The sequence below is a fragment of the Pristiophorus japonicus genome, chromosome 17 (assembly GCF_044704955.1).
Source record: "Pristiophorus japonicus isolate sPriJap1 chromosome 17, sPriJap1.hap1, whole genome shotgun sequence".
Lineage (NCBI taxonomy): Eukaryota > Metazoa > Chordata > Chondrichthyes > Pristiophoridae > Pristiophorus > Pristiophorus japonicus.
This window is the reverse complement of record NC_091993.1, coordinates 86,309,184-86,334,856: the sequence shown is the minus strand read 5'-3', so window position 1 is coordinate 86,334,856 and position 25,673 is coordinate 86,309,184. Positions and strand designations below refer to the sequence as shown.

At 38.4% G+C, this 25,673-nt stretch overlaps 1 protein-coding gene across 2 annotated transcripts in view; it reads right to left on the bottom strand.

Annotated features, from left to right (window-relative positions):
* Nucleotides 1-1,016: 1,016 nt before the first annotated feature.
* The window catches only part of LOC139227840 (protein phosphatase 1 regulatory subunit 12A-like), a 258,951-nt gene continuing 234,294 nt past the window's right edge, over nucleotides 1,017-25,673 (bottom strand). For both annotated transcript variants that reach the window (XM_070858913.1, XM_070858914.1), the window contains 4 exons: nucleotides 20,766-20,870; nucleotides 20,610-20,660; nucleotides 19,683-19,733; nucleotides 1,017-6,753 (listed from right to left, as the gene is read on the bottom strand). In XM_070858913.1, coding sequence (XP_070715014.1) covers nucleotides 6,667-6,753; nucleotides 19,683-19,733; nucleotides 20,610-20,660; nucleotides 20,766-20,870 — 294 coding nt within the window. In that variant the 3' untranslated portion in view covers nucleotides 1,017-6,666. The remainder of the gene's footprint in view (nucleotides 6,754-19,682; nucleotides 19,734-20,609; nucleotides 20,661-20,765; nucleotides 20,871-25,673) is intronic.

Here is a 25,673-nt window from a genome sequence, read left to right as displayed (position 1 = left end):
ATAGCTGAATTAAGGGTTAGATTTCTAAAGGTGCACTAAAAGCAAGTCCAGAAATTTTTCATAGGGTCATTCACAAAATTGGAGATATTGAATTTAATGAAATGCCATTGATTTTTTTCAGAATATTGAACTGGCACCACAAGGAAAGTGATATATTTAAATTTAAATAAAAATATCTCTTCCATTGATTACAATAGTAAGCTTCTATTTTATTGGATCAGTACTATTTTGCGAGTTTAAACTGCCCATGTAAAGGAACCTGTAAGTTCACCAAAAGTTATTGTGGTGGCAACCATGTCAGGATATCTACATTTAAGTTAATAGTCTGCAATGGTTCAGTTGGTAAAGCTGTCATGTAATTGAGCCACAGACCAGACAACTGACAGACTTAAAAACAGAGAATTATTTCAGATTCCATTTATCCGCAGTATTTTGCTTTTATAAACTGGCAGACTTGATCTCTAGTCCATGCTGAGTCAGCTGATGGTGGCTAGGGCAGCAGAGGCACTATAAGGCCATCAGCATTTTTGGACTGAAGAGAGGTGGTGGGGGCAGGGAGAGTTTCCCAGGGTTTCTACTTCTGATTATTCTCTTCTCAATGATCAAACTACTTATTGATGCTCAATACAGAAGCTCACACATGAAGAACTGCTACTTCAGTGAGGTACCAGAAGGCTGTGGTCACCTGTGGACTGTTTTCCAACATGTGCCATCATTTTCAACCGAGAACAGAAAATTGGAAGAGGAAAAAAATTATCTCCAGAGGTAGGGCATAAAGCGGATTGTTAAGCAAGTTGGCATGATGCATTCAAACACTCTGAAAATAAGATGAACCATTTTCCTTCCTGTGTAAGAAATCCTTAATTTGAAGGAAAAAGCCCCACAATGGTATGCTTTTGAAGACCTATTAAGTTTATTTGTACATCAGATTAAAATGTTGACCTCGTTAAGATAAAGCACCTCGTGCCAAGTATCATAACACATACAAATGGTATAAAATTCAAGATGCACACAAATATTTAAAATGCATTTATTTATATTTGACAAAATACATTTTTCTGACAGTTTATTGAAGCCAGTTTCATGCAGATACAAGACATGGACAGCTCTGGAAGTAGATCTCAATGCACAGATCAATAAATAAACTTCATAAAATCTGAACAGCTGATGTAAATTACACAGAATTATTTCTTTAAAACAGACACACATCAACCACACTTAACAGTCTGCAGTGCACCAATATCCAACTATCAGCTCCAAGCTATTTTACCACATATATTAAAAGAATGTTAAAATGCCAATAAAAATTAACTTTGGACAGTTACTTTGCAAATGGACAAAAAACTGATGGAAGTGTATTGGCCAATAGTTTATTAGAACATTCTAGATTTGCAAGTATTGATGAAACTAGACATCTATTTTGCACTATTTTATATAACTTGCAATTAACATTTATTATGAATTTGCTGCATCTTATAGAAACGCTGACATAAACAGCAGAAAGTTCTTTCAGAGCGGAGTAAAATCTCCCACCTCACAATGCCGGGGATGGCTGCATGATGAGGGATTTGTACTAAGTTGTGCAAGTGGTCCAATGTGAACCTCCAGCCACTTTCTGATCCAAGTCAAAACTGTACATTTACCAGGCTTCTGATGGAGGGTTCACACCTGAAACATTAAGCCTGGCTTTCCTCTTAATTGCTGACCAACCACCTATGTATTTCCAGCATTCAGTTTTTATTTTAGATTTCCAGCATTTGCAGGGATTATTTTTAAACCTCCTCTTAGGAACTCAATAATGACCAAATCACAATTTTAACCGATCCAAAATTAATCATTTATAGTGCAAGATTTAGTTCGGTATATGTTATTCAAGATGATGGAAAAAATGATGTCCCATGGATAAAAATTCCTTGTAGACCATTAAAAATAGGTTTGTAAAATAAAATATAAATAGCGCATCCCTTCTCCTGAAGCAAAGATCTGGCAATTTGCGCATCTTACCAATGCTGGATGTAGGTACAGGTTTACTTTGAATCAACTGTACTAATGTAGTACCAGCACAAATCAAATGTCTTCCTGTAGTTTTCCTAGCATCCTAATCATTTGATGCTGTTTAGGGTGAGGCCCAGACCAGTAAGAATTGAACTAGAAAAATATATTTTGACAAGAGCCACCCCAGTGTCACCATCATTCACAGTCAAGGTAAAATTTGGATACTCCTTATAACAAAATCCTTCATTATTCATAAATTCTTTAAACACCAACTGGACTTCTTACAGCTATAATACAGCCAAGAAAGAAACAACAGAATGACAGGTTATTCATTCGGTTTCTAGCAATAGGTAGATTAGCAAAATATAGTTCAGGAAACCAACACATCAGTTTAACATCTTTGCACAGCAGGGAGTCCTGGTATTAACCACAAACTGAAAATATAATCGTTGTGGATTAAAAGTCCACACTAATGCTGGCAGTTGCCAGAGCATCTAATATGTGGCAGAGCGTAAGTACGAAGTTCAGATTACTCACTTGTTTATATTGTAATGAGTCCAGAAATAATGGAGTGGGTAAGTGTCTGGAGTGGACAATTGAATTGTATTTAAACTGTCATGTCTATTCCACAGCAAACTCTATATTAGTTTTATGTCAGTACACATCAGACATGGAACAACAGCCCTGGGACTCTTGTACAAATATAATCTGAACTACAGCACTACCCAAGGTAGCAACAGCAACACTTTAGTTAGGGTCAGGTGGGAAGTTAACGTGTTAAAAATGTGAATCCTGACCCCAACCCGCCCACTTCCGGTTTTAATGAAGGCGGGATGGGGCAGGCAGCTAGCCCGCTTCCAGGAGGGTTATAATGAGGCTTGAAGCCTCGGATTTAACCTGCTGAGCATGTTTAACTGTAGCCAAGCCAGGTTTCCCGGACCTCGGGACTTCCGACAGCTGCAGAAACTTGAGGACAGAATGGAGGATCAATCTCTGTAGCCCCCAAGCTTTCCCACCATCAGCAACCCCACCTCGGATTCGATCGCACTTTCCCCCCCCCCTAAGGATCGGGCCTAGGACCTCTTGTCCAGCATTCCCTGCTGGATTGTTGAAACCAGCCTATCAATAAGGCTGACTTCCAGATGGGGTACCTGCCTATGATGTCACATGCACTCTGTGGAGTTAAAACTCTACCATCCCCCACCCCTCCCCCACAAGGGACTAAACAGCTAAATTCTTGGGGGCTGATTTCAAATTGGATGTTTCATATCACAAATGCACTCATAGCCCTATTTGCTCGCAGCTTCAATCAGACCCAAAACTGGTAATAGCAGGTTGGATCAACAGTAATGTTATTTAGACTTCATCAGCTCCAAACCCCCAAAGTCATGGAATCCATATCCTAGAAGTGTGGAAAATACAATTTGAAACCACTTAAAAGCAGTGGTACATTCTCGATGTTTCTATTCTTGCATATACTCCAGGGAAATAAACTGGCCATCCGCAACATCTCCACTCCAGACATTTAGCTATACATCCTTTGTGCTGTCAACTTATAATTGAGTTGCCAGGAGTCAACAGAACTTTAACTGTTGCCTACTTTAACCATTTGGGACAGGTGACTTTTATATGCATAGGTCCAATTGAAAACACTTTAAAAGAAACTGCGCACAAAACAGGTGCATTTGATTTTCTGTATAAATTGTCTGCCTAAGAGCTAAAGCTGATGTACATTCTTAATAAAAACACTGCCTCAATCATAACTTTCAATAAAACATTTATTTAAGATTGGCTTTACAGTTTGCTGCAGTGCTGCTATGGGGAGACACTGTACAAAGGTTGACCACTTCAGAGGGAGAGAAATTACTGGGAGTCATCCCAGAGATGCTTTAGCACTCACACAGGCTAGCTGCAAGTAACTTGCACTGATCTTGGAACAGGTTGTTGCGCACTTTTAATAGCATGTGGAAAAAGAAGAAGAAAACAAAAGGGGGCCTCTTGAAGGAAACATTTTGAACTTTGTGCATTTTCTCCACAAACTAATTATTTCATTTTAACCTGGCAACTGAAAAGCTCTTTAAATCATTTGATTTCATTTTGTCCCTCTCAATCTGATTAACAGAATCTAAACCTTTCAATCAGCCAGCCACATTCCAACCATCCCCACCCCCCTCCCCTGGAAAACTGGTTTGCAAGCTACAATGTTGGAGTGCAACACACTCATTTCACACATCTGAATATGTGCACTTTGTCTTCATTTTAATTCAAATTGCATCACTCAGTCATGATACTTGTAATGGAAAGTCAAATTTTGAATTGCACATTGTCTCTTGTAAAGCACAAAAATAATTTTTTTCTTAAATACAAGTTTGATTTCTTGTGGTTTATTGTTAAAATGTCAGATATTGCCATTTTACAAACAGCATCAACCTTGACCAGAAAATATATTATTGGGGGTGAATCTGCTGCTCATCCACTAGGTGGTATAGTCAATTCTTTTAAAGTACACTGAACTGGGACAAGGCAAGTTTCAGTACATTCTTGAAGTCCAAAGTTTATTTTTCTTTAGTAGTAAATCTGATGGCGATTCCAATGAGTCACAAGCACATCAGAAGAATGACCTTGTATCTGCACAAAACCCCTTCATAGCACACAAGTCGCAACTTATGTAAAGTACAGTACTTCCAACCTTAGAACCAATAGCGTCACAAGAATTTAATACACTTACTGTATTATCAGAGCAATAAAGACTCACATTTAATAGAAGCATTTGCAAAGGTGACAATGTGTTTAGTCCTTATTACATATAATAGCTGTACATCATTTCAAACCTGAACTGAGTGGTCTATTAAACCATTAAAATACAGATGTGTTTACAAGCTTTAAATAATGTGTACATTTCCCACATGTACATTCCCCAACATGTGACAGAAATGTTCAAATTATAACACTAAATAATATCTAATAGCATATTCATAGTTTTTAAAAAAAGGCCACCAACAGTTGCATAATGTAAATTCCCAGTAGTCTGATCAGTCTGAACCCTCCTATGGAGATTTCATATGTACACAATCTTTATACTGTATAAAGGAATTTTAACAGTTCAGTCCATTTGTATTCTATTCAGTAGCAATACTACTGCAAGCCCTGTTTTGCACAGGATTTTAAAAATAAAAACCAGCCAATGCATTTTCAGTAACCTGTAGGCTTGACTAAGGTAAACAAAAAACACACAAAACTGATGGCCTTTTCTGTACCAGTGAGTGTGTGTATATATATATATATATATATATATATATAAATAAAAATACACATATATACATGTACATATATACATACACACAAACTTTGATTTCAGTACCATATTGCCATTGCCTATACTAGACATTTTAGCCATGGAATGCACGATACAAATCACTACGTTTGTCTGTGAATTCCATCAGTTTGCTAAGGACTAAACTATGGGTCTTTGGATGGATCCCTTCCCTGAACTCTATTGTATATATAAGGAGGTGCTCTCTACAGAAAAGTACCATTTTGTTTTAAATTCCTGTAGCAGTAGTACATAGGGATACAGTATATTATTCATCATGCATCAGTGAAAATCTCATTAAAAAGATGTCTTTGAACCTACATTAAAGTTGTAATGTCCCTTATCAGTGTAGAAAGTCAAGAGCAAAGTAAAGTCTGACCTAAAACTAGCTTCATGTGAAATACGGTGAAGCTCAAAAAAGTGGAGTGTCTCAAGAACAAATTGCAAAAACCAGCAACGGTACATTAAGATGCATCTTTGAACCAGCCCCAATGAACAGCCTTAATCTGAATCAGTTTTTTCTTTGACCAACTGCTGTTTGAATGAGAAAAACAAGGCGGAGGATGGTAAACGTCAACAGCACAAATATTTAACTTCACACAGTCACAGAGACACAACTAAAGGTTTCTGACCATTTTAAACTGTTCACTTCAAACCAAATCAAAACAATTAAGAGAAAAAGCAATTAAAATCCACTGCTGACAATGAAGGCAACAGAAATAAAGTGAAAGGAAGGCAGTTGAATTGAATACGAGCATCACATTAAAATAATAAAACAGCATATTGCACGTATAATTAATACTTTCTGTACCATACAGTCTAGCTGATGGTTTTTATTTAAAAAGGAAGAGCCATGTTCTGCAGTGATTTTAATTACTGTGCAAAGAAGAGAATGCTGCATAACAGAAAGATTCTTCCCAACGCACAGCCGACAAACCGAGGTGCAACGTTAACATGACTTTGAGCAGGTGTGGTAGTGAAAGGCATTTCTTAAAGCCATTTCTGAAACACTATAGAACATGGCTCAATTGTGATAAGCTGCAAGCGTTCCCTCAACAAATACACACGCCTGTGAATTTTTTTAAAAATTCAGTACTTTCTCCCCAACATTTCTCGTAAACAAAGCTGTTTCGAATGCACCACTGAAGACCTTGTAGTTGCTGAGTAGGATCATAACCTGAAGAAACTTGACAGACATCAAATGCAGGGAGAAAGCCATGAACAGACAAGATCCAAGTACAAGTTCCCCCCCCCATTGCTGAGGAAACTACTTTTTTATTGTGATGGCTCTTTTACAGAGCAAGCAGGCTCTTTCAGTTGGTTTTATTCTCTTTGCCTCTTGCTCAGAACGACCTCCTTCATTTTGAAAGTTTACTTATTACTCGGATTAGTGCTCCATTCTCATCTTTCAGCCTTTGGTTGTCCGATTTCAGCTCTGTTAAAACCTGCAAGGAGAAAGTTGTCGTTTTACAGAATGTTCTCAAAGCTTGTGTTTAAAGTGTGCAGTTTTTCCAATTACATTTCGGCTATTAACCCTCCATCCTTTACAAACACTGACACATCTTTCAACCATCTCAAAGCAGCTGGCACATTATAAGCAATTCTGTTGCTGTTTGGGGACTCCATCAGTAATTGTGCCAACTGCAGAGTAAAGCAGATGGCATCACCAACTGGGACTGAAAATTGCAACTTCAGCAGCACCAATCATGCAGTAAAACAAAGCTTCATAAGTAGATGGGTGGTCCTTAAATTAGCACAGAAAATAGCCAATTTTAGATTTTGTTTTTCAGACGCAAGTGTGCGTGTTCAAATTGAAATATTTTACTGGCAGTTTCCCCACATTATTTTAATAATGAACTCTTTATACTCATTAAATGCAAAACTAAATGTTTTTCAAAATACAGCTTTTGCTCGCTGATGACAGAAACTTTCTAGTCATAAACCTGAAGTAAATCAGCAAACTGCTGCTCTCGGTTCAATATCCTAAGTAAATTACTTGCAGTTGAAGACATGGGCAGTTTTAAAAAAAATCAAATACAGGTTGGTTTGGTGGAATAACCAAAAGCAGAATCTGAAAATCGTTCCATATTGATTTAATTATTTGCAAATGAAAATATTGATGACAAAACTGTTGCAAAATATCCAGCTACACTAAGCCCAAGTTTTTAAAGTTATCAAATGAACATGCAGCTCTCATTATAATTGGCAGCAAAATCAAAGCACAGCAATGGAGAACTTTAGTCTGTAGAAAATCCTACTGGTGGCAGTAGTGAGTAAAAAGCACAAGCTGGGAGATGCACAAAAAAGTGAAACCTTTAGAGTATCAGAATAGAATATTCCTAATGATAGAGAATTCCCTATTTCAATCGAAGAACAATTAACAATTCATTTGTGTGGCATTACAAGTTTAACATAAGTTTACAGAATGCTGTTGTGAACTATACATCATCAAAATCTTTGACATTACACTTTGTTGGAGACAACCATGCCCATTTGCTAAACGCTTTAGCACATTTATATTGTGGAAACATACCAGGAGAGGTAAATGCAATTCACAGCAACAAAGTGACAATTTTTGTGGTAATTAAAGTTCACTAAACTCATCTATTTCGGCAGCAATGCCACAAGTGTTCTAAACAGGATGAAAGTCCGAGGCAGCAGGGAAATATGATAAATGTCTCAAGGTGTGAAGTGGATCAATAAGTTACTTGTAACTTTGCTATCTTAAGTTGTGGAGATTTTTATTTCATCTTCTTTATCATATTTTATACTCTACGCAAAGATTTGGACAAGTAGAACCCATGAATTTTAAAAAGGATAATTGATAACGCTTCAGACTGGTCTTTCCCACTAAGATAAAAATGGTATTCTGGGAGATTTAAAAAAAAAAAATGTATTTAAGAGAAAAATCAAAAGGTGAAGATTTAAGGAAGTTTCAACATTAAAAAAAAAATTGCAAAATGAGTGAGATGGAGGATAGCACTTCTAAATCCCTTGTACCTCATAAATTTGGTGATAATGTCCTGTGTAGTTGTGCATGTGTTGCAGGAACATTATCCACAAAAGTTGGCTTTCAACTATAGATAAAAATGGTATTCTGGGAGATTTAAAAAAAATGTATTTAAGAGAAAAATCAAAGGTGAAGATTATTTAAGGAAGTTTCAACATTAAAAAAAAATTGCAAAATGAGTGAGATGGAGGATAGCACTTCTAAATCCCTTGTACCTCATAAATTTGGTGATAATGTCCTGTGTAGTTGTGCATGTGTTGCAGGAACATTATCCACAAAAGTTGGCTTTCAACTATGTGCTCAATAATTCTGGCACAACACTCAAGTGATGTTATGAAGCAAATTGAAGCACCAAGATTGAAAATATAGCTTGTAGACAGTGGCTATAATATTCTACAAGATTAATTCTATCCATTTCCTTCCTAAGCAATTATGAGGAAATCTTGCATTCTAGGTAAATTCAAACTACTTTGTTTGATGTTCCATACTCAGAATAAATCAATATGTAGTATTACATTTGTTAATTCTACTGAATTTCAAAGAAATGGATTAACACTAATATTTTTTTAATGCATTTTGTTTGGGTGTAGATTGTAGACCTAACAATTTTAAGTGGCTATCCTAATAAGTCATTTTGGAGCACTGCCATGTTGAGACAGAACTGCTGGGGGGTGGGTCCTTTGAGAGGCATCTTAAGCTCTTATTAGGAATGGTATTTTATCTCAATGAGCTAAAAACACAATGCCAAGTACTGTTTGTTGCTAAAGCTAACCAAATCGCTTCCCTCCCCCAGCAAGCAAGAATTGCTAAGTAGGAACGCATGTACATGGCAAGAAACAAGACTGTACAATATACTTGAACCGCTAACATGTTACTTTCTAGAGTCATAACTATATATGGACTTTTTCTTGCCTTCAGGAGTAGAAAATCTAATTCACAAGCACTGTTTAAATAAAGTCAGTCCAAAGAGGACTTTTCTTTTTTTTTAAAAAGTGCAGGACGGCAATACTGGGATGTGGCAACACCAGGAAGGCGTGGAGGCACTAAGATGGCATGTACTTTGTTTGCAAAATGTAGGTAACTACAGCATTTGATTCTAATAACTAGAAATGAGTTTACTGCTTAAAATTACTTAGGATTTGAAATGCTGTAATTAAACCTTGTTTTAGATACAGAAAAAACCTCAGCTAAGTGTACGGTACAATGGCTGGGAACAAAATATGGGTCAGTAATTTAACATGGATGCAAAGCAATGCAGAAAAAATTTATCAAGAAGCACCAATATTGAAAAAAACTGGCTTTACTTAAAATGGCATTATTGAATTCAAAAGGGTATGTTAAAAGAGGGATTCAGCATCCGAATCCTTTATACTTTACTAGCATGAACTGAAGTCACTAGCATGAATTTTTAAAAAATACTTCCTTTGGAGAGAAATATGACATCTAACAATAAAAGGCTCCTTCCTTTTATTTATCACCTCCACTTTCTGGTCCTTCCAAAACATCCTCTCTACTCCTCAAACAAATAATCAACTTACTCCTGTGTTCTGAATAAACAAAAACATCTTACATTCGTACACCAACTTTCAGCCATAACCCCAGGGTCGTCTGAAACCCAAATTACTGATGACAATCCATGAATTGAGTTTATTACTTTTTTGTTTAAAACAAGCATTCTATTCAAGAGAAATACAATGCAGAGTCAATCAGGCAGAGTCAGCATGGTTCTATGAAAGGGAAATCATGTTTGACAAATTTGCTGCAGTTCTTTGAGGAGGTAATGAGCAGGGTGGATAAGGGGGAACCAGTGGATGTGACGTATTTGAATTTCCAGAAGGCATTCGATAAGGTGCCACATAAGAGGTTACTGCACAAGATAAAAGCTCACGGGATTGGGGGCAATATATTAGCATGGACTGAGGATTGGCTAACTAACAGAAAACAGAGTCGGGATAAATGGGTAATTTTCCGGTTGGCAAACAGTGACTAGTGGGGTGCCGCAGGGATCGGTGCTGGGTCCTCAACTATTTACAATCTATATTAATGACTTGGATGAAGGGACCGAGTGTAATGTAGGCACGTTTGCTGATGATACAAAGATGGGTGGGAAAGCAAATTGTGAGGAGGACATAAAAAATCTGCAATGGGATATAGACAGGCTAAGGGAGTGGGTAAAAATTTGGCAGATGGTGGACAATGTGGGAAAATGGGAGGTTATCCACTTTGGCAGAAATAATAGAAAAGCAAATTATAATTTAAATGGAGAAAAATTGCAAAGTGCTGCAGTACAGAGGGACCTGGGGGTCCTTGTGCATGAAACACAAAAAGTTAGTATGCAGGTACAGCAAGTAATCAGGAAGGCAAATGGAATGTTGGCCTTTATTGCAAGGGCAATAGAATATAAAAGCAGAGAAGTCCTGCTACAACTGTGCAAGTTATAGATAAGATGGATGCAGAGAAGATATTTCCACTCATAGAAGAAACTAAAACTAGGGGACATAGTCTTAGAATAAGGGGCCACCCATTTAAACCTGAGATGAGGAGACATTTCTTCTCCGAGGGTTGTAAATCAATGGAATTCTCTATCCCAGAGAGCTGTGGAGGCTGGGTCATTGAATATATTTAAGGTGGAGATAGACAGATTTTTGAGCGATAAGGGAGTAAAGGGTTATGGGGAGCGGACAGGGAAGTGGAGTTGAGTCCATGATCAGATCAACCATGATCTTATTGAATGGCGGAGCAGGCTCGAAGGGCCAAATGGCCTACTCCTGCTCCTATGTTTTTTGTTCTTACGTTCTAATGACTATTATATTAAAAAGCTCCTTTGTTTGTCATTTTCTCCTTCACATCCACATCCTTCTAAACCACCTCAACAACTCTCTCCTTAAATCTCCTCGCAAATTGTCTCTTTGACCTTCTGGCCACCCTTCTCTATCTCTTCCTTCCTGGTTTGGCACCCATTTTCTCTACATTCATCTGTGAAGCGCTGCGAGACATTTAATTTATATTAAAGATGTATAAAAATGAAAGTTGATGATGACGACAGGCTAATCCAGGAAGTTAAAAATTCCAACAGTATTTTTGGGTCACTGGTGACCAGCCTTATGATTCTCAATATACCATTTTTAAATGGAGATATATATCCTAGCAAGAATGTGATCCCAGATCAGGTGCAACACCAATTAAAAGTACAATAAAGCTCAATTTCTTCTACTCCAAAGTGTTTAATCCCCAACCTCAAGTGTAACTCCTATGTACAGATGTGGTATTTTTATTTCCACATTAGAGCAGAGACACAGAAAAGGGGAAAAATGTATATATAATATAAATACATGATGGATGTTGAGAGTTGTATCCAGCAAGAAGTGGCTTGACCTTCAGATAACTCATTTTATTTGGAGGAGTTTCACAGCCACCAGAGACAGCTTGATCCCAACAGTCCATGCCAGATTTAGTCTCAGATCAGAGGTGAAACTATATTGTTCTAAATCCATCATGCCACTCAGAGCACCCAATTATTATTGAAATTATAGATGCGATAAACAATTATCTACATATAATGAAGTAATAATCCTTATTTGCTCTGCAAAGTGGCAGATTAATAAAGCTACACAAATGCAGTAATTTCTGGGATATTTACCCATCACCAAAAAGTAGTTTTCTGTACACACATCACAATGCTGAAACAAACTCCATCACAGCACCAATATTCACAATGGCTGGGGTGGCTTTACTGCATTAACCCCAATGGGTGGGGTGGCTTGACCCATCCACCTCCACGGAGGTGTGTGGGGGGCCTGACCCATCCACCTCCATGGCACGAACCTGGTATTGCAGTACTTCCAGGAATGGTGCAGTGGCTCTAGGCCTTTTGGCTAAGAGCATTGGCGCAGAGTGATCCTTGATGTGTGCAAGGTGACCTCTGGCGTTTGTGATTTGACAAAGAATTGGAAAGATTGGCTACGAATTAAAAAAAAAAAATTAACCCCATACTACTACAATCTAACTAAAAATATTGAAATGATAAGCAGGTCTCCCAGATTGGCTAACTCTACTACATTTGGCTTACTACTAGCCAAACCTATTACCAAGTCTACTCCTCTAAATAGGCAAATCCTTTGTAAATTTCAGGCTTTGACTGGTTTTGCTAGAGCCTTAAAAAAATTATTTTTTCCCCATCGGTAATTAAGTTTGTGATCTGCTGTTTGATCAACACATGCTACACTTTTACATACACTAGGAAATCTCCCATGTTGTTGCTCACTAAGTCAGAGCATGTACTGTTTATAAGAACAGGATATTATGCCTTATGCCATGTAACATACAAGGCTAAATGCTTCTGCTAAGCATAGGTGAGTATCGTTTTAAGGCTAAAATCTAATTGATGTAAAGACTGAATGAGAATTCATGCACAGGTCGATTAAGAGGCTGGAGACATTACTGAGAGTTTGCGAACATTCCAAATAACTGCCTGTTTGTTTATGGAAGTAGACACCTCCGAAACAAGCAATGTTGCTGATAGGATCCTCAGGGCTTGATATGGCAGACCAACAAAATAATGCTGTCTTGTGAACAATGTAAAAAAGCACATTACAAAGCACAATGCTACACATTGGAGGATCAATACACAAGGTCAGAATATCACGTCAACTTGGTTCACCATTCTGCTCCAATTATGAATAATATTGTGCATTGATACACTGAGCAAAGACTGTAGCTTTTCTTTGTATCTTTGGAATTCTCTGCCTCAGAGGGTTGTGGATGCTGAGTCTCTGAATATATTCAAGGCTGAGACAGATAGATTGTTGGACTCTTGGAGAATCAAGGGATATGGAGATCTAGTGGGAAAGTGGAGTTGAGGTCAATGTACAGCCATGATCTTACTGAATGGCGGAGCAGGCTCGAGGGACCGTATGGCCTACTCCTGCTCCTATTTCTTATGTTCTGCCCACATGTTCTCAGCAACACACAAATAAGACCTGGCATGATGTAGACAGACAAAAAGATTCAGGGGTGTACATTTCAACTTAGTTCCTCATGGTAGTAGACAGCAAATAAAAACCTCCCAATTTAAGAACATAAGAATTAGGAACAGGAGTAGGCCATCTAGCCCCTCGAGCCTGCTCTGCCATTCAATAAGATCATGGCTGATCTGGTCGTGGACTCAGCTCCACTTACCCGCCCTCTCCCCGTAACCCTTAATTCCCTTATTGCTTAAAAATCTATCTATCTTTGACTTGAAAACATTCAATGAGCCAGCCTCAACTGCTTCCTTGGGCAGAGAATTCCACAGATTCACAACCCTCTGGGAGAAGAAATTATTTCTCAACTCGGTTTTAAATTGGCTCCTCCGTATTTTGAGGCTGTGCCCCCTAGTTCTAGTCTATCCCACCAATGGAAACAACCTCTCTGCCTCTATCTTGTCTATCCCTTCCATGATTTTAAATGTTTCTATAAGATCACCCCTCATCCTTCTGAACTCCAAGGAGTAAAGACCCAGTCTACTCAATCTATCATAAGTTAACCCCCTCATTTCTCGAATCAGCCTAGTGAATCGTCTCTGTACCCCTTCCAAAGCTAGTATATCCTTCCTTAAGTAAGGTGACCAAAACTGCACGCAGTACTCCAGGTGCGGCCTTACCAATACCTTATACACTTGCAGCAACACCTCCCTGCTTTTGTACTCCATCCCTTTCGCAATGAAGGCCAACATTCCATTTGCCTTCCTGATTACCTGCTGCACCTGCAAACTAACCTTTTGGGATTCATGCACAAGGACCCCCAGGTCCCTCTGCACCACAGCATGTTGTAATTTCTCCCCATTCAAATAATATTCCCTTTTACTGTTTTTTTTCCCAAGGTGGATGACCTCACACTTTCCGACATTGTATTCCATCTGCCAAACCTTAGCCCATTCGCTTAACCTATCCAAATCTCCTTGTAGCCTCTCTGAGTCCTCTACACAACCTGCTTTCCCACTAATCTTAGTGTCATCTGCAAATTTTGTTGCACTACACTCTGTCCCCTCCTCTAGGTCATCTATGTATATTGTAAACAGTTGTGGTCCCAGCACTGATCCCTGTAGCACACCACTAACCACTGATTTCCAACCGGAAAAGGACCCATTTATCCCGACTCTCTGCTTTCTGTTCGCCAGCCAATTCTCTATCCATGCTAATACATTTCCTACATTATCTTCTGCAGGAACCTTTTGTGTGGCACCTTATCGAATGCCTTTTGGAAATCTAAATACACCACATCCATCGGTACACCTCTATCCACCATGCTCGTTATATCCTCAAAGAATTCCAGTAAGTTAGTTAAACATGATTTCCCTTTCATGAATCCATGCTGCGTCTGCTTGATTGCACTATTCCTATCCAGATGTCCCGCTATTTCTTCCTTAATGATAGTTTCAAGCATTTTCCCCACTACAGATGTTAAACTAACCGGCCTATAGTTACCTGCCTTTTGCCTGCCCCCTTTTTTTAAACAGATGCGTTACATTAGCTGCTCTCCAATTTGCTGGCACCTCCCCAGAGTCCAGAGAATTTTGGTAGATTATAACAAATGCATCTGCTATAACTTCCGCCATCTCTTTTAATACCCTGGGATGCATTTCATCAGGACCAGGGGACTTGTCTACCTTCAATCCCATTAGTCTGTCCAGCACTACCTCCCTCGTGATAGTGATCATCTCAAGGTCCTCCCTTCCCACATTCCTATGACCAGCAATTTTTGGCATGGTTTTTGTGTCTTCCACTGTGAAGACGGAAGCAAAATAATTGTTTAAGGTCTCAGCCATTTCCACATTTCCCATTATTAAATCCCCCTTTTCATCTTCTAAGGGACCAACATTTACTTTAGTCACTCTTTTCCGTTTTATATATCTGTAAAAGCTTTTACTATCTGTTTTTATGTTTTGCGCAAGTTTACCTTCGTAATCTATCTTCCCTTTCTTTATTGCTTTTTTAGTCATTCTTTGATGAATTAGAAAGAATTTCACTCTCAGGACAATTTCACTCAGGATTCTGTTAACATGGGAAATGGTAATGGCACATTTGTGCATCAGGGATTATTGTTGAGGCTGAGGTTAGATTATGTTGTTTGGTGCAGTATTAGTTTGCATGCAACTGTGCTACATCTGACCTGGGAGTGTTGATGCTGCCATTCAATATGGAAAAGTGTTTCATTTCCCAGTACTAGCATTCCTTAGTTGGGGAGCACAAAAACTGATCCTCTTTCTTTTAAACAAGGGACTTTTAAATCTAACAAACTTCAGGGTAAAAACTTTCAAGTTTGTGAAAATATGAAGACAACAACTTCAAGCACTGCAGGTTTAGAGTTTTCACAGGGACTTAAAAAGACTTCAAAAAGGCACCACAGTATTATATGCTTCACAGCAGTTAAAAATGTCAAACCCACACAATGAATGCAGATGTTCTCAATCTGCACTACATTTCTGGATTCAATTCTTAATATCTTGAAGATTCTCAGATTCTGGCTTAAGCAATGAAGATTTTGGAAGATAATAATTGAAGTTTCTGATGGGTCTCATTGGGTTACTTTTAACACCATTTAATTCTATAAATGTTTTTAAATCAGTAAAATAAAGAAACTGTAAACACCAAGATAGAAAAATGAGCCCCACACAAAAAGTTTTATAGGTTACATTTTAATAAATTCATGGCAAAATATTGCAGGATGTGGCTTCTACATAAATTAATGACCTTGTGTTCTGCTCAGAACAGCTGAGATCACTTGGAGGAAATTCAAAAGTATACTAAAAAGTGACACAAGCTCGAGATGTAAACAAATCAGATTTCAGTAAAGAAAAAGGCCATAAAAATCAGTATATTATAAACAGAGATCTGATATAAAGCATCTGAAACACAAGCATGAGAAAGAAAACATCAGCTCACATGTATGGCTCCATCCACACCAATGTGATAGCAAAGCCGTACAAGCACCCATTAAGGCTTTGTTCCCTACTTAATTTTATTTTTCCGTTATCGCAGTGAGATCTCTCAATGTTGCGGAGCCGAACACTTTCACTGTTGGCATCAAGGACTTGCAGGCTAAAATGTAGAATAGTCTAAGCTACATTTTAAAATCGGGGTCCAAGGAGTGAAAGACAGTAAATAATTCACAAGTTATCTGTTTTTCCTTTAGAAACCAATTAACTGGTGAAATTTTCTGGTGTAATTAAATACTAATCTGTGGAAAGAAAGTTCCTTCCAGACAAGGTCTTTACAAGATCAAAGGAAAAGTGAAAGTGCATTTGGTGATGAGTTAATTTATAAAATAAGTTATGCACTTGGGCAATGATAAGGTGACTGATTAAATTTGGAATGGCCTCTATTATTTTTAACCAGGATTAGCAACGAACGTCAAACAGGTTAGAAAAAAATCTTCACATAGTAACAACTGTTAAACTCCAAATCCCACCAAAGCAATTTATGTCTCAGTTTCCTTTGCTTTTTTAGAATGCGGACTGCTACTGAAGCTGGGTTTAAAAGTCTTTTCATACCATCCAGTTCATCTGTGAGTTAGTTTCTGAAGATTGCATTTCAAAACCTAGTTTGAGAGAATGTTAAAACACTTCCTACTTTTCCAAAGAATGTTATTGTGGTTAAATGCTCTGACAGTTCTTTTCATTAAAATTAGTTCTTGACACCATTATGTGTACTGTCAACTAAAGATGAACTACTTTTATTCAGGAAGTTTTGCAGAGAGTTGCAAATTGTGGACAAACAAACATTTTCATGGTTGAATTGTGTGTCAAAAACACTACTATACAGGTATTTTTGTACCTCTGGAAAAAAAAGGTTTGGGAATAAGATCGCAAGTTGTATTACACAAAGGAAAGCAGAGATGACAAGAGCGTTATTACCAGATGTTTATAAAGGTGATCATTCTTTCAATTATGTGGAAGATTCATCAATACCAACCATTTATGACCAGGTTTTAAACGGCAAGAAACTTAGTGGCACTGCAGATTACTGCACTGTGCTGACCAGATAGGGTAGAGACTCCTGTGGTCTCAATTCCCAACCTGGCAAGTTCATAACTGTATCTAGGTCTTCAGTGGGAAGCAGAAGGTACTTGCTTCTCACAAAGAAGAAAGTTGAAATAACTGGGGAGGAAAAAAACAAGTCTCAGTTCCTCCAGTTACTAATAGTTTAGACCTCAGGATGGCCAGGGAAAGGGGATGGGGAAAGCAATATCTTTTTTGAAAAATGTGGTTGGAAAAATAAAGTTCTAATTGCACGATTCTCAATAGGTTACACTGTGATTTAAGGCAAGGATTTCAATGCAAAGGCTGCACTGCAACATACTTCATGGCAGAGGTTTCTGGTAAGCGAACTATCAATACTGAACTTGAAAAATGATGTAAACCAGACATTGCCTTGTTTCAAATAGCACATGCAAAGTGAAAAAGAACAGAGGGGGCAGACAAACGGAAACACCTGCTTGGATATGGAAGGAAGGAGGTGGCATAAAATGGGGGCGGGGGGGGGGAAGGTTACAAGTTCACAGTCTCAGGCTGCTCAGAGGACCCAGAGGGTTTGTCAATCCCCTATTTTCAGCCAACAGATGCTAATTTAATTGCCTCAGAGTATGAATTGGCTTTATTTGGTGAAGTTTCTATAGCTAACAGAATATAGGAATGACAAAGGAGACAAAGCATACAAGATGAAAAGTGGTCAGTGTAAAAAGAAAAAGTGTGAGGGAAATGATGCAAAAATGAATCCTTTTAAACTCAGCTTTTCCCACAAAGTTTTATAACCCAAACCCAAGGACCTGGAGCCATATTTTACTACCCTACCAAAAAGCAGTCACCCACAAAATGTTGAACTGCACAATTATGCAAACTATTCCAACAGCATTGCAAACTTAACATCCAGATACAGTAATTTGACTTCTAGTTTTAGAATGTTGTCATGCATTTCCCCAAATGGACTGATGCTTGTATTTCTAGATAATTAATGATTAACATACAAATTTAAAATAGACAGATGGCACCAGACAGTTTGTAAACCAAGGGAGATAATGATCAGATTCAAAAAGGGAAATACTCCCCTGCTATGGAAACAGACAAATAGAAAAAAAACAAGCTGGACTAACAGTAATTACATATACCATCTACTATTTTAATACAATTATTTAAAATACAGTGGTATGGATTTTGCTCATTTTTCCAATGATTTTAGATTGACATAATTATTCTATTATCACTATTCAGTAAGATTTGAATCGATGTTCTTTTTTTCTTCACTGACTGAAGTACCAAGCACAAGGCTCGCAGAACTGTCAGTGGCACGATAATCCACCATCAGGCTAGGCAAGCTCAAGAAGATGGCCACACGAGTGGGTAGGGGTTTCAAGATGGAGCATTATACTGATGCAGGAAAGGAAATCAGCCACACGGGAGGTTGTGAAAGGTTATGCTCCACACAAAACTGATCATAATTTGTCAATCTCAAGGATTGGAAAAATATTGCAAACAAATTAGTCACTGGAAGAGTTGGAGGTGCTCGAGCATTGAGGTTAAATGCATGCTACCTGTATATCTGACCTGGAAATGTTTGATGCTGACATAGCTATTTCAGGCAAGAGCTTGGAATGAGGTCTGAACTTTCATACTAGATTACATACGCTGTTATTATTACCTGGACATGAGAACTGGGGGATTGTCTCATACCACCTCATAGGAAGGATAACATCAAATGGACAGCAACTCTAGCCTTGAGACACAAGTTTTCAATTATAGGCTAATTTTATTGCCAAACTACACGTTTTTAAAAAAATACAAGTTCGACAATATGCAGGGCTTCGATATGTTCAATTGGCTCACCTTAACCCCTCTCTACACTGCAGTATTGGTCAAAGTGCTCAGTCGCAAGAGCATCAAGAAAAGTAAGGAATGAGTAATGGCCATTCGGCTGATTCCTCACTCATGAAATGGATTTTTTTTTCAGGGTTTTGAGTTGGGAACAGTATTTACTTGGTATCGTTGCGCAACAGAAGAAAGGACTCTTGCTAGTCTGCTGGAGTCTCCGCTAAAAGTTGAAAATTCTTAAAGGGGAAACCATTCCTGTTATTTCCCCAGACTGCTACATCCATGTAATGACATTGCATTGAGAAATTCGATTAGCTTAATGGGAAAAGCACAATTTTCAGGAATCTAGGTTGAGAAAAATTGTCAATACACCTTAATAGAAGGTCAGAGTGCATAACAGCACACACCATCAATATTGATGCATTATGCTCTTCATGTAACCCTTATACTCTCAGGGGATCACATTATGTGCTCTCATGTAATTCATGTTTGTATAATAAAGGCCAGAAACCACATCATACCTTTAGCTCTTCCTCCATTTCAGAAACTTTTCTTTCCAAAGCACGTTTTTCCTGTAACAGACCAATTACACTTTATATTAGACCAACAAGATAGATAAGTATTTCCAGCCGTAACTTTTTAAATGCATGTTTTGTTCCAATTTTCGCTCTTGTGCTCGAGGGCAATACGCAGTTGTTAGCAAGTTAATTGGCCGTGACAGTCATCACAGTTGACTGACGGGGAACAGTCAGACAGCATTCAGAAGGTAATCGATCCCTCTGGGATTGATTATACTTGGTCATTTATTTCTTTGTGCCCTTCAGCAAGGCCCTCAGCAGGTGTGCAAGCTGGCGGAAGTCGCAGGGTAGCCGAAAAATGTGCCCCTCTATCCCCATCCCATCCCGCCGAGCAATCACCCAACGGGGACCTCTGACAATAAGCAAGTAGTGTGATGACCCAGCACATCTGGGTTCTGCACTTAATTGCAGCCCTTCTGCTGGGATCATAATGCACTTCCACCTTCCGCTGCCCCCACAATTCTGGGTCCTAAATCTGTGGAATCACTTGTGCACAAATTAAAACTTCCCTATTGCTTGCTTTTTCAAAAATGTTTTTGTATCAAATTATATAAAGGGGAAAAATTTCTAATAATTTACATTATTGCCTCAGTCATGCTCAATATAAAGCTCAGAACATTGAGGATCTGCAGAAATCAAGCAGTGATCTGATATTTTCCTCCACTTGCAATAAAGCTTTTCTTACAGTTCACCAGTACAGGTTGACCAGCTGTTTACATTACCGTTTTAATAGTAATGCTAAGTATTTGGTAAACAGTTTTTAAATTGGGAATTTAAATTGCAGATAAGCCAACCAAAAATAACGAGGAGGTTTTTGCCCCGGTAATTTATACATGGTTAGAAATTTGGGAGAAAAAATTCTGAACGTACCCGTTTCTCCATCTCCAGCATTGAAGACTTATCAGAAATCCGTTCTTGTTTCTGAAATGGACAAACACCTACATTAGTTTATGCTGAATTACCAACAGGGGTTTGCTACATCACAAGATTTTAAACAAGCTTTTTATGATCTTGTAATCTTTGAACCTGTGTAGCTTTCTCCAGTTGCGCTTTTACTTCAGCGAGTTCAAGCTGTGCTTCTTGCAGTTTGGCTTTAAGTTTCTCATTTTCAGTCAAGGCCTCTTCATATAACTTTAAAACAAAATTAATGATCAAATCAGCTATATATTCTGAATCTCAATATAAGGAGCAAATGTTATTTTCATATACTCTATTTTAACACTAAGTTTTTTTAATTGCCTTTTCTTATAAAACGTATAGCTTGAAATTTTAATTGTTTCAAAGATAATAATAAGGTGGAAGGGCTATTTTTAATATGAAGTACTTTCTTCCCACCCAGCCTATGATTAATGCAGGCTTAGGTTTAAACCTTGTTACATGCAGAAAACATTCACTGGTAAGTAATGAGAACACAACCAGCTTTGTCCAGTAAAGATTTAGAAAAAGAATTATGGCTCCTAATCAGCTTGCACACATGAAAACTGACAATCGCCCTTTATTGACAAGAAAGCAGTAGAGTTGGATCTGTGTTGTAGAGATAATTAAAAATGGCATCCAGCCTGGAATACGTGATTTGTGCCGAGATCACACTCAACCACTGGTTTGTGAAGAAACTCTTCATTCATACTGCATGCGGATTTCATGGCCTTCATGTGGGAGGGGGAGGGGGATATAGAAAGAGAGAAGGAAAAAAAAAAGAGAATGGCTGCACATTTTGAATGCAAATGTTGAGCAAAAATATTCACTTATTGTAAGTTTTTTTTAAATGTCTGGAGGATATACAGCCGAACAAGTGTTTCCGAGCAATGCTATAAGAGAGCAATGACGACCATTACATGAATGGATCACTATATGGGCCATGCCCATTTAAAGTTCTCTTAACCATTCCAAGCACTTCTTCCACTGGTCTGTTTTTTAAACCTTAAGCCATTTGGGGCGATTTATATTTGTCTACAGACAGTGGAATGCTCAGCAAATTCGACTCGTTACTATAAATGGAGTTAAAGGAGCAATTACATTTAAGATGAAGCTATCACAAACCACAAAGCCATTGAAATTATATATGTATACTTGTGCAGTAAAATAAATGGTTTAAATTACTTTCAGGCTTCTATAAAGATTCCCAACTTTCTGAACTCATGTTCTAACAATTTAGTCACCCATAAATTATTATGGAACAGTCTTGCAAAAGATGGTCAGTGATTTTATTCCTTCACTTAATTTTTGCAGTATATTCTCAAATGCACTTAGTTAATACTATTAACCACAAATAAAGTGGGTTATGTTGCCCTTTCATCTCTGGGACTTGGTTTCAATGCCAACCTATGCAGGATTAAAGTTCCGCCTTCCTAGTGACCAACAGATCTAAATGTCCATTCTTAAATCCTGTTCAGAGAACAGAATATGCCCATGTTTCCACTGGTGAGAATTTGATTTTTCATGAATTGGCTTCTAAATATTTAAGATATTCCCAGAATTGTTCTTGACCGGTTAATAAGAACATAAGAAATAGGAGCAGCAGTAGGCCATTTGGTCCCTCGAGCCTGCTCTGCCATTCAATATCATGGCTGATCTGATCTTGCCCTCAACTCCACTTCTCTGTCCGCTCCCCATAACCCTTGACTCCCTTATCGTTCAAAAATCTGTCCATCTCCACCTTAAATATATTCAATGCCCCGCCTCCACAGCTCTCCAGGGTAGAGAATTCCACAGATTCACGACCCTCAGAGAGAAGAAATTTCTCCTCATCTCCGTTTTAAATGGGCGACCTCTTATTCTGAAACTATGCCCCCTAGTTCGAGATTCCCCAATGAGGGGAAAAATCCTCTCTGTCAAGCCCCCTCAGAATCTTTATGTTTCAATAAGATCACCTCTCATTCTTCTAAACTCCAATGAGTATAGGCAGAACCTGCTCAACCTATCTTCATAAGACAACCCCTTCATATCAAGAATCAACGTAGTGAACCTTCTCTGAACTGCCTCCAAAGCAAGTATATCCCTCCTTAAATAAGGAGATCAAAACTGTACGCAGTACGCCAGGTGTGGTCTCACCAACGCTACAGTTGTAGCAGGACTTTCCGACTTTTATACTCCATCCCCCTTGCAATAAAGGCCAATATTTCATTTGCCTTCCTAATTACTTGTACCTTCACGCTTACTTTTTGTGTTTCATGCACAAGGATTGCTCTGTACCGCAACATTTTGTAATCTCTCTTCATTTAAATCATTTGCTTTTTTATTTTTCCTACCAAAGTGGATAACCTCTCAGTTTCCCACATTATACTCCATCTGCCAAATCACTTAGCCTATCTATATCCCTTTGCAGATTATTTGCATCCTCCTCACAATTTGCTTTCCCATCTATCTTTGTATCATCAGCAAATTTGGCTACAGTACACTCGGTCCCTGCATCCAAGTTATTAATACATGTCACTTTGGTGCAATAGAGGGTGCTTTTTTCAGGTACAAGAAAAATCATATTTGGTCTTTTTTTTAATAAATGTCGCGATGTAGAAAATGCTGTCCAGCAAAGTTTTAGTACAAAATTAGACATCTTCCAAACCTGCAACAAAAATACTCTGTGACAATAATAAATTAACATCTGGTGTTAACAAAAGGTATGCAGAGATACCTTACACAGGTAGTCACTTAGGACATTCTAGAAAGCACGAGAGGACCAGTTTCTTGCTGATAATTTGGTCTTCCAGTGAGCAGAATTTCCTTGTGTTCCATTCCATGTCATTTGTCAGCATGACTAAATTGATCATCTATGGTATTTTTGCAAAACTTATAAATGGTTTGTCGTATTTTTGATTAATTTTGTTGCAAATTCCTCAAAGTTCACAAATTTGTTGGAGGTGGGGTAATCAAAATGTGCTGCCTTGTAAATGGAAGATAGAATCAAGCTATGAAAATCATACAATGGTTCGAAAATTAGAGCAGTGTTCTGACATAAGAGAACTCTGCAAAACATTTACTCTATCATACACAGGGGCAGCACGCTATAGTCACTGAAATAAGCTCTGTTTTCTGGTCTGCAACATTGGTGGAAATGCACACACCATTGTACAGAAAAAACCCCACAGCCAAAGGATTATACAAGAAGAATGTTCAGCAGGATGCAATTTAATAATCTTTTAATGATGCATGAAACTAGGGAAAATTTAGGTTTATTGAATTAAGAACAGAAAAAATAGGAGCAGGAGAAGGCCATACGGCCCCTCGAGCCTGCTCCGCCATTTAATACGATCATGGTTGATCCGATCATAGACTCAGGTCCACTTCCCTGCCCGCTCTCCATAACCCCTTATTCCCTTATCATTTAAGAAACTGTCTATTTCTGTCTTAAATTTATTCAATGTCCCAGCTTCCACAGCTTTCTGAAGCAGCGAATTCCATAGATCCACAACCCGCAGAAGAAATTTCTCCGCATCTCAGTTTTAGATAGGCGGCCCCTCATTCTAAGATTGTGCCCTCTAGTTCTAGACTTCCCCATCAGCAGAAACATCCTCTCTGCATCCATCTCGTCAAGCCCCCTCATAATTTTATACGTTTTGATAAGATCACCTCTCATTCTTTGGAATTCCAATGAGTAGAGGCCCAACCTACTCAACCTTTCCTCATAAGTCAACCCCCCTCATCTCTAGAATCAACCTTGTGAATCGTCTCTGAACTGCCTCCAAAGCAAATATATTCTTTCGTAAATATGGAAACCAAAACTGTATGCAGTATTCCAGGTGTGGCCTCACCAATACCCTGTACAACTGTAGCAAGACTTCCCTGCTTTCAGATGGTTTTCTAGACCAATATGTCGAGGAACCAACTAGAGGGCTGGCCATCCTAGACTGGGTGATGTGTAATGAGAAAGGGCTAATTAGCAATCTTCTTGTGCGAGGCCCCTTGGGGAAGTGAGATCATAATATGGTAGAATTCTTTATTAAGATGGAGAGTGATACAGTTAATTCAGAGACTCGGGTCCTGAACTTAAGGAAAGGTAACTTCAATGGTACGAGATGTGAATTGGCTCGAATAGATTGGCGAGTGATACTTAAAAGGTTGACATGGATAGGCAATGGCAAACATTTAAAGATCACATGGATGAACTTCAACAATTGTACATCCCTGTCTGGAGTAAAAATGAAACGGGGAAGGTGGCTCAACCGTGGCTAACAAGGGAAATTAAGGATCGTGTTAAATCCAAGGAAGAGGCATATAAATTGGCCAGAAAAAGCAGCAAATCTGAGGACTGGGAGAACTTTTTAATACAGCAGAGTAGGACAAGGGGTCTAATTAGGAGTTGGGAAAATAGAGTATGAGAGGAAGCTTGCTGGGAACATAAAAACTGACTGCAAAAGCTTCTATAGATATGTGAAGAAAAAAAGATTAGTAAAAACAAACATAGGTCCCTTGCAGTCAGAATCAGGTGAATTTATAATGGGGAACAAAGAAATAGCGGACCAGTTAAACAAATACTTTGGTTCTGTCTTCACGAAGGAAGACACAAATAACCTTCCGGAAATACTAGGGGACCGAGGGTCGAGTGAGAAGGACGAACTGAGGGAATCCTTGTTGGGCGGGAGGTTGTGTTGGGGAAATTGATGGGATTGAAGGCTGATAAATCCCTGGGGCCTGATCGTCTGCATCCCAGAGTACTTAAGTAGCCCAAAAAATAGTGGATGCATTGGTGATCATTTTCCAACAGTCTATCGATCGATTCCTATGGACTGGAGGGTAGCTAATGTAACACCACTTTTTAAGAAGAGAGAGAAAACAAACGGGTAATTATAGACCGGTTAGCCTGATATCAGTAGTGGGAAATAGCGGCACATTTGGAAAGAAATGATGGGATCGGTCCAAGTCAGTATAGATTTATGAAAGGAAAATCCTGCTTGACAAATCTTCTGGAATTTTTTGAGGATGTAACTGGTAGAGTGG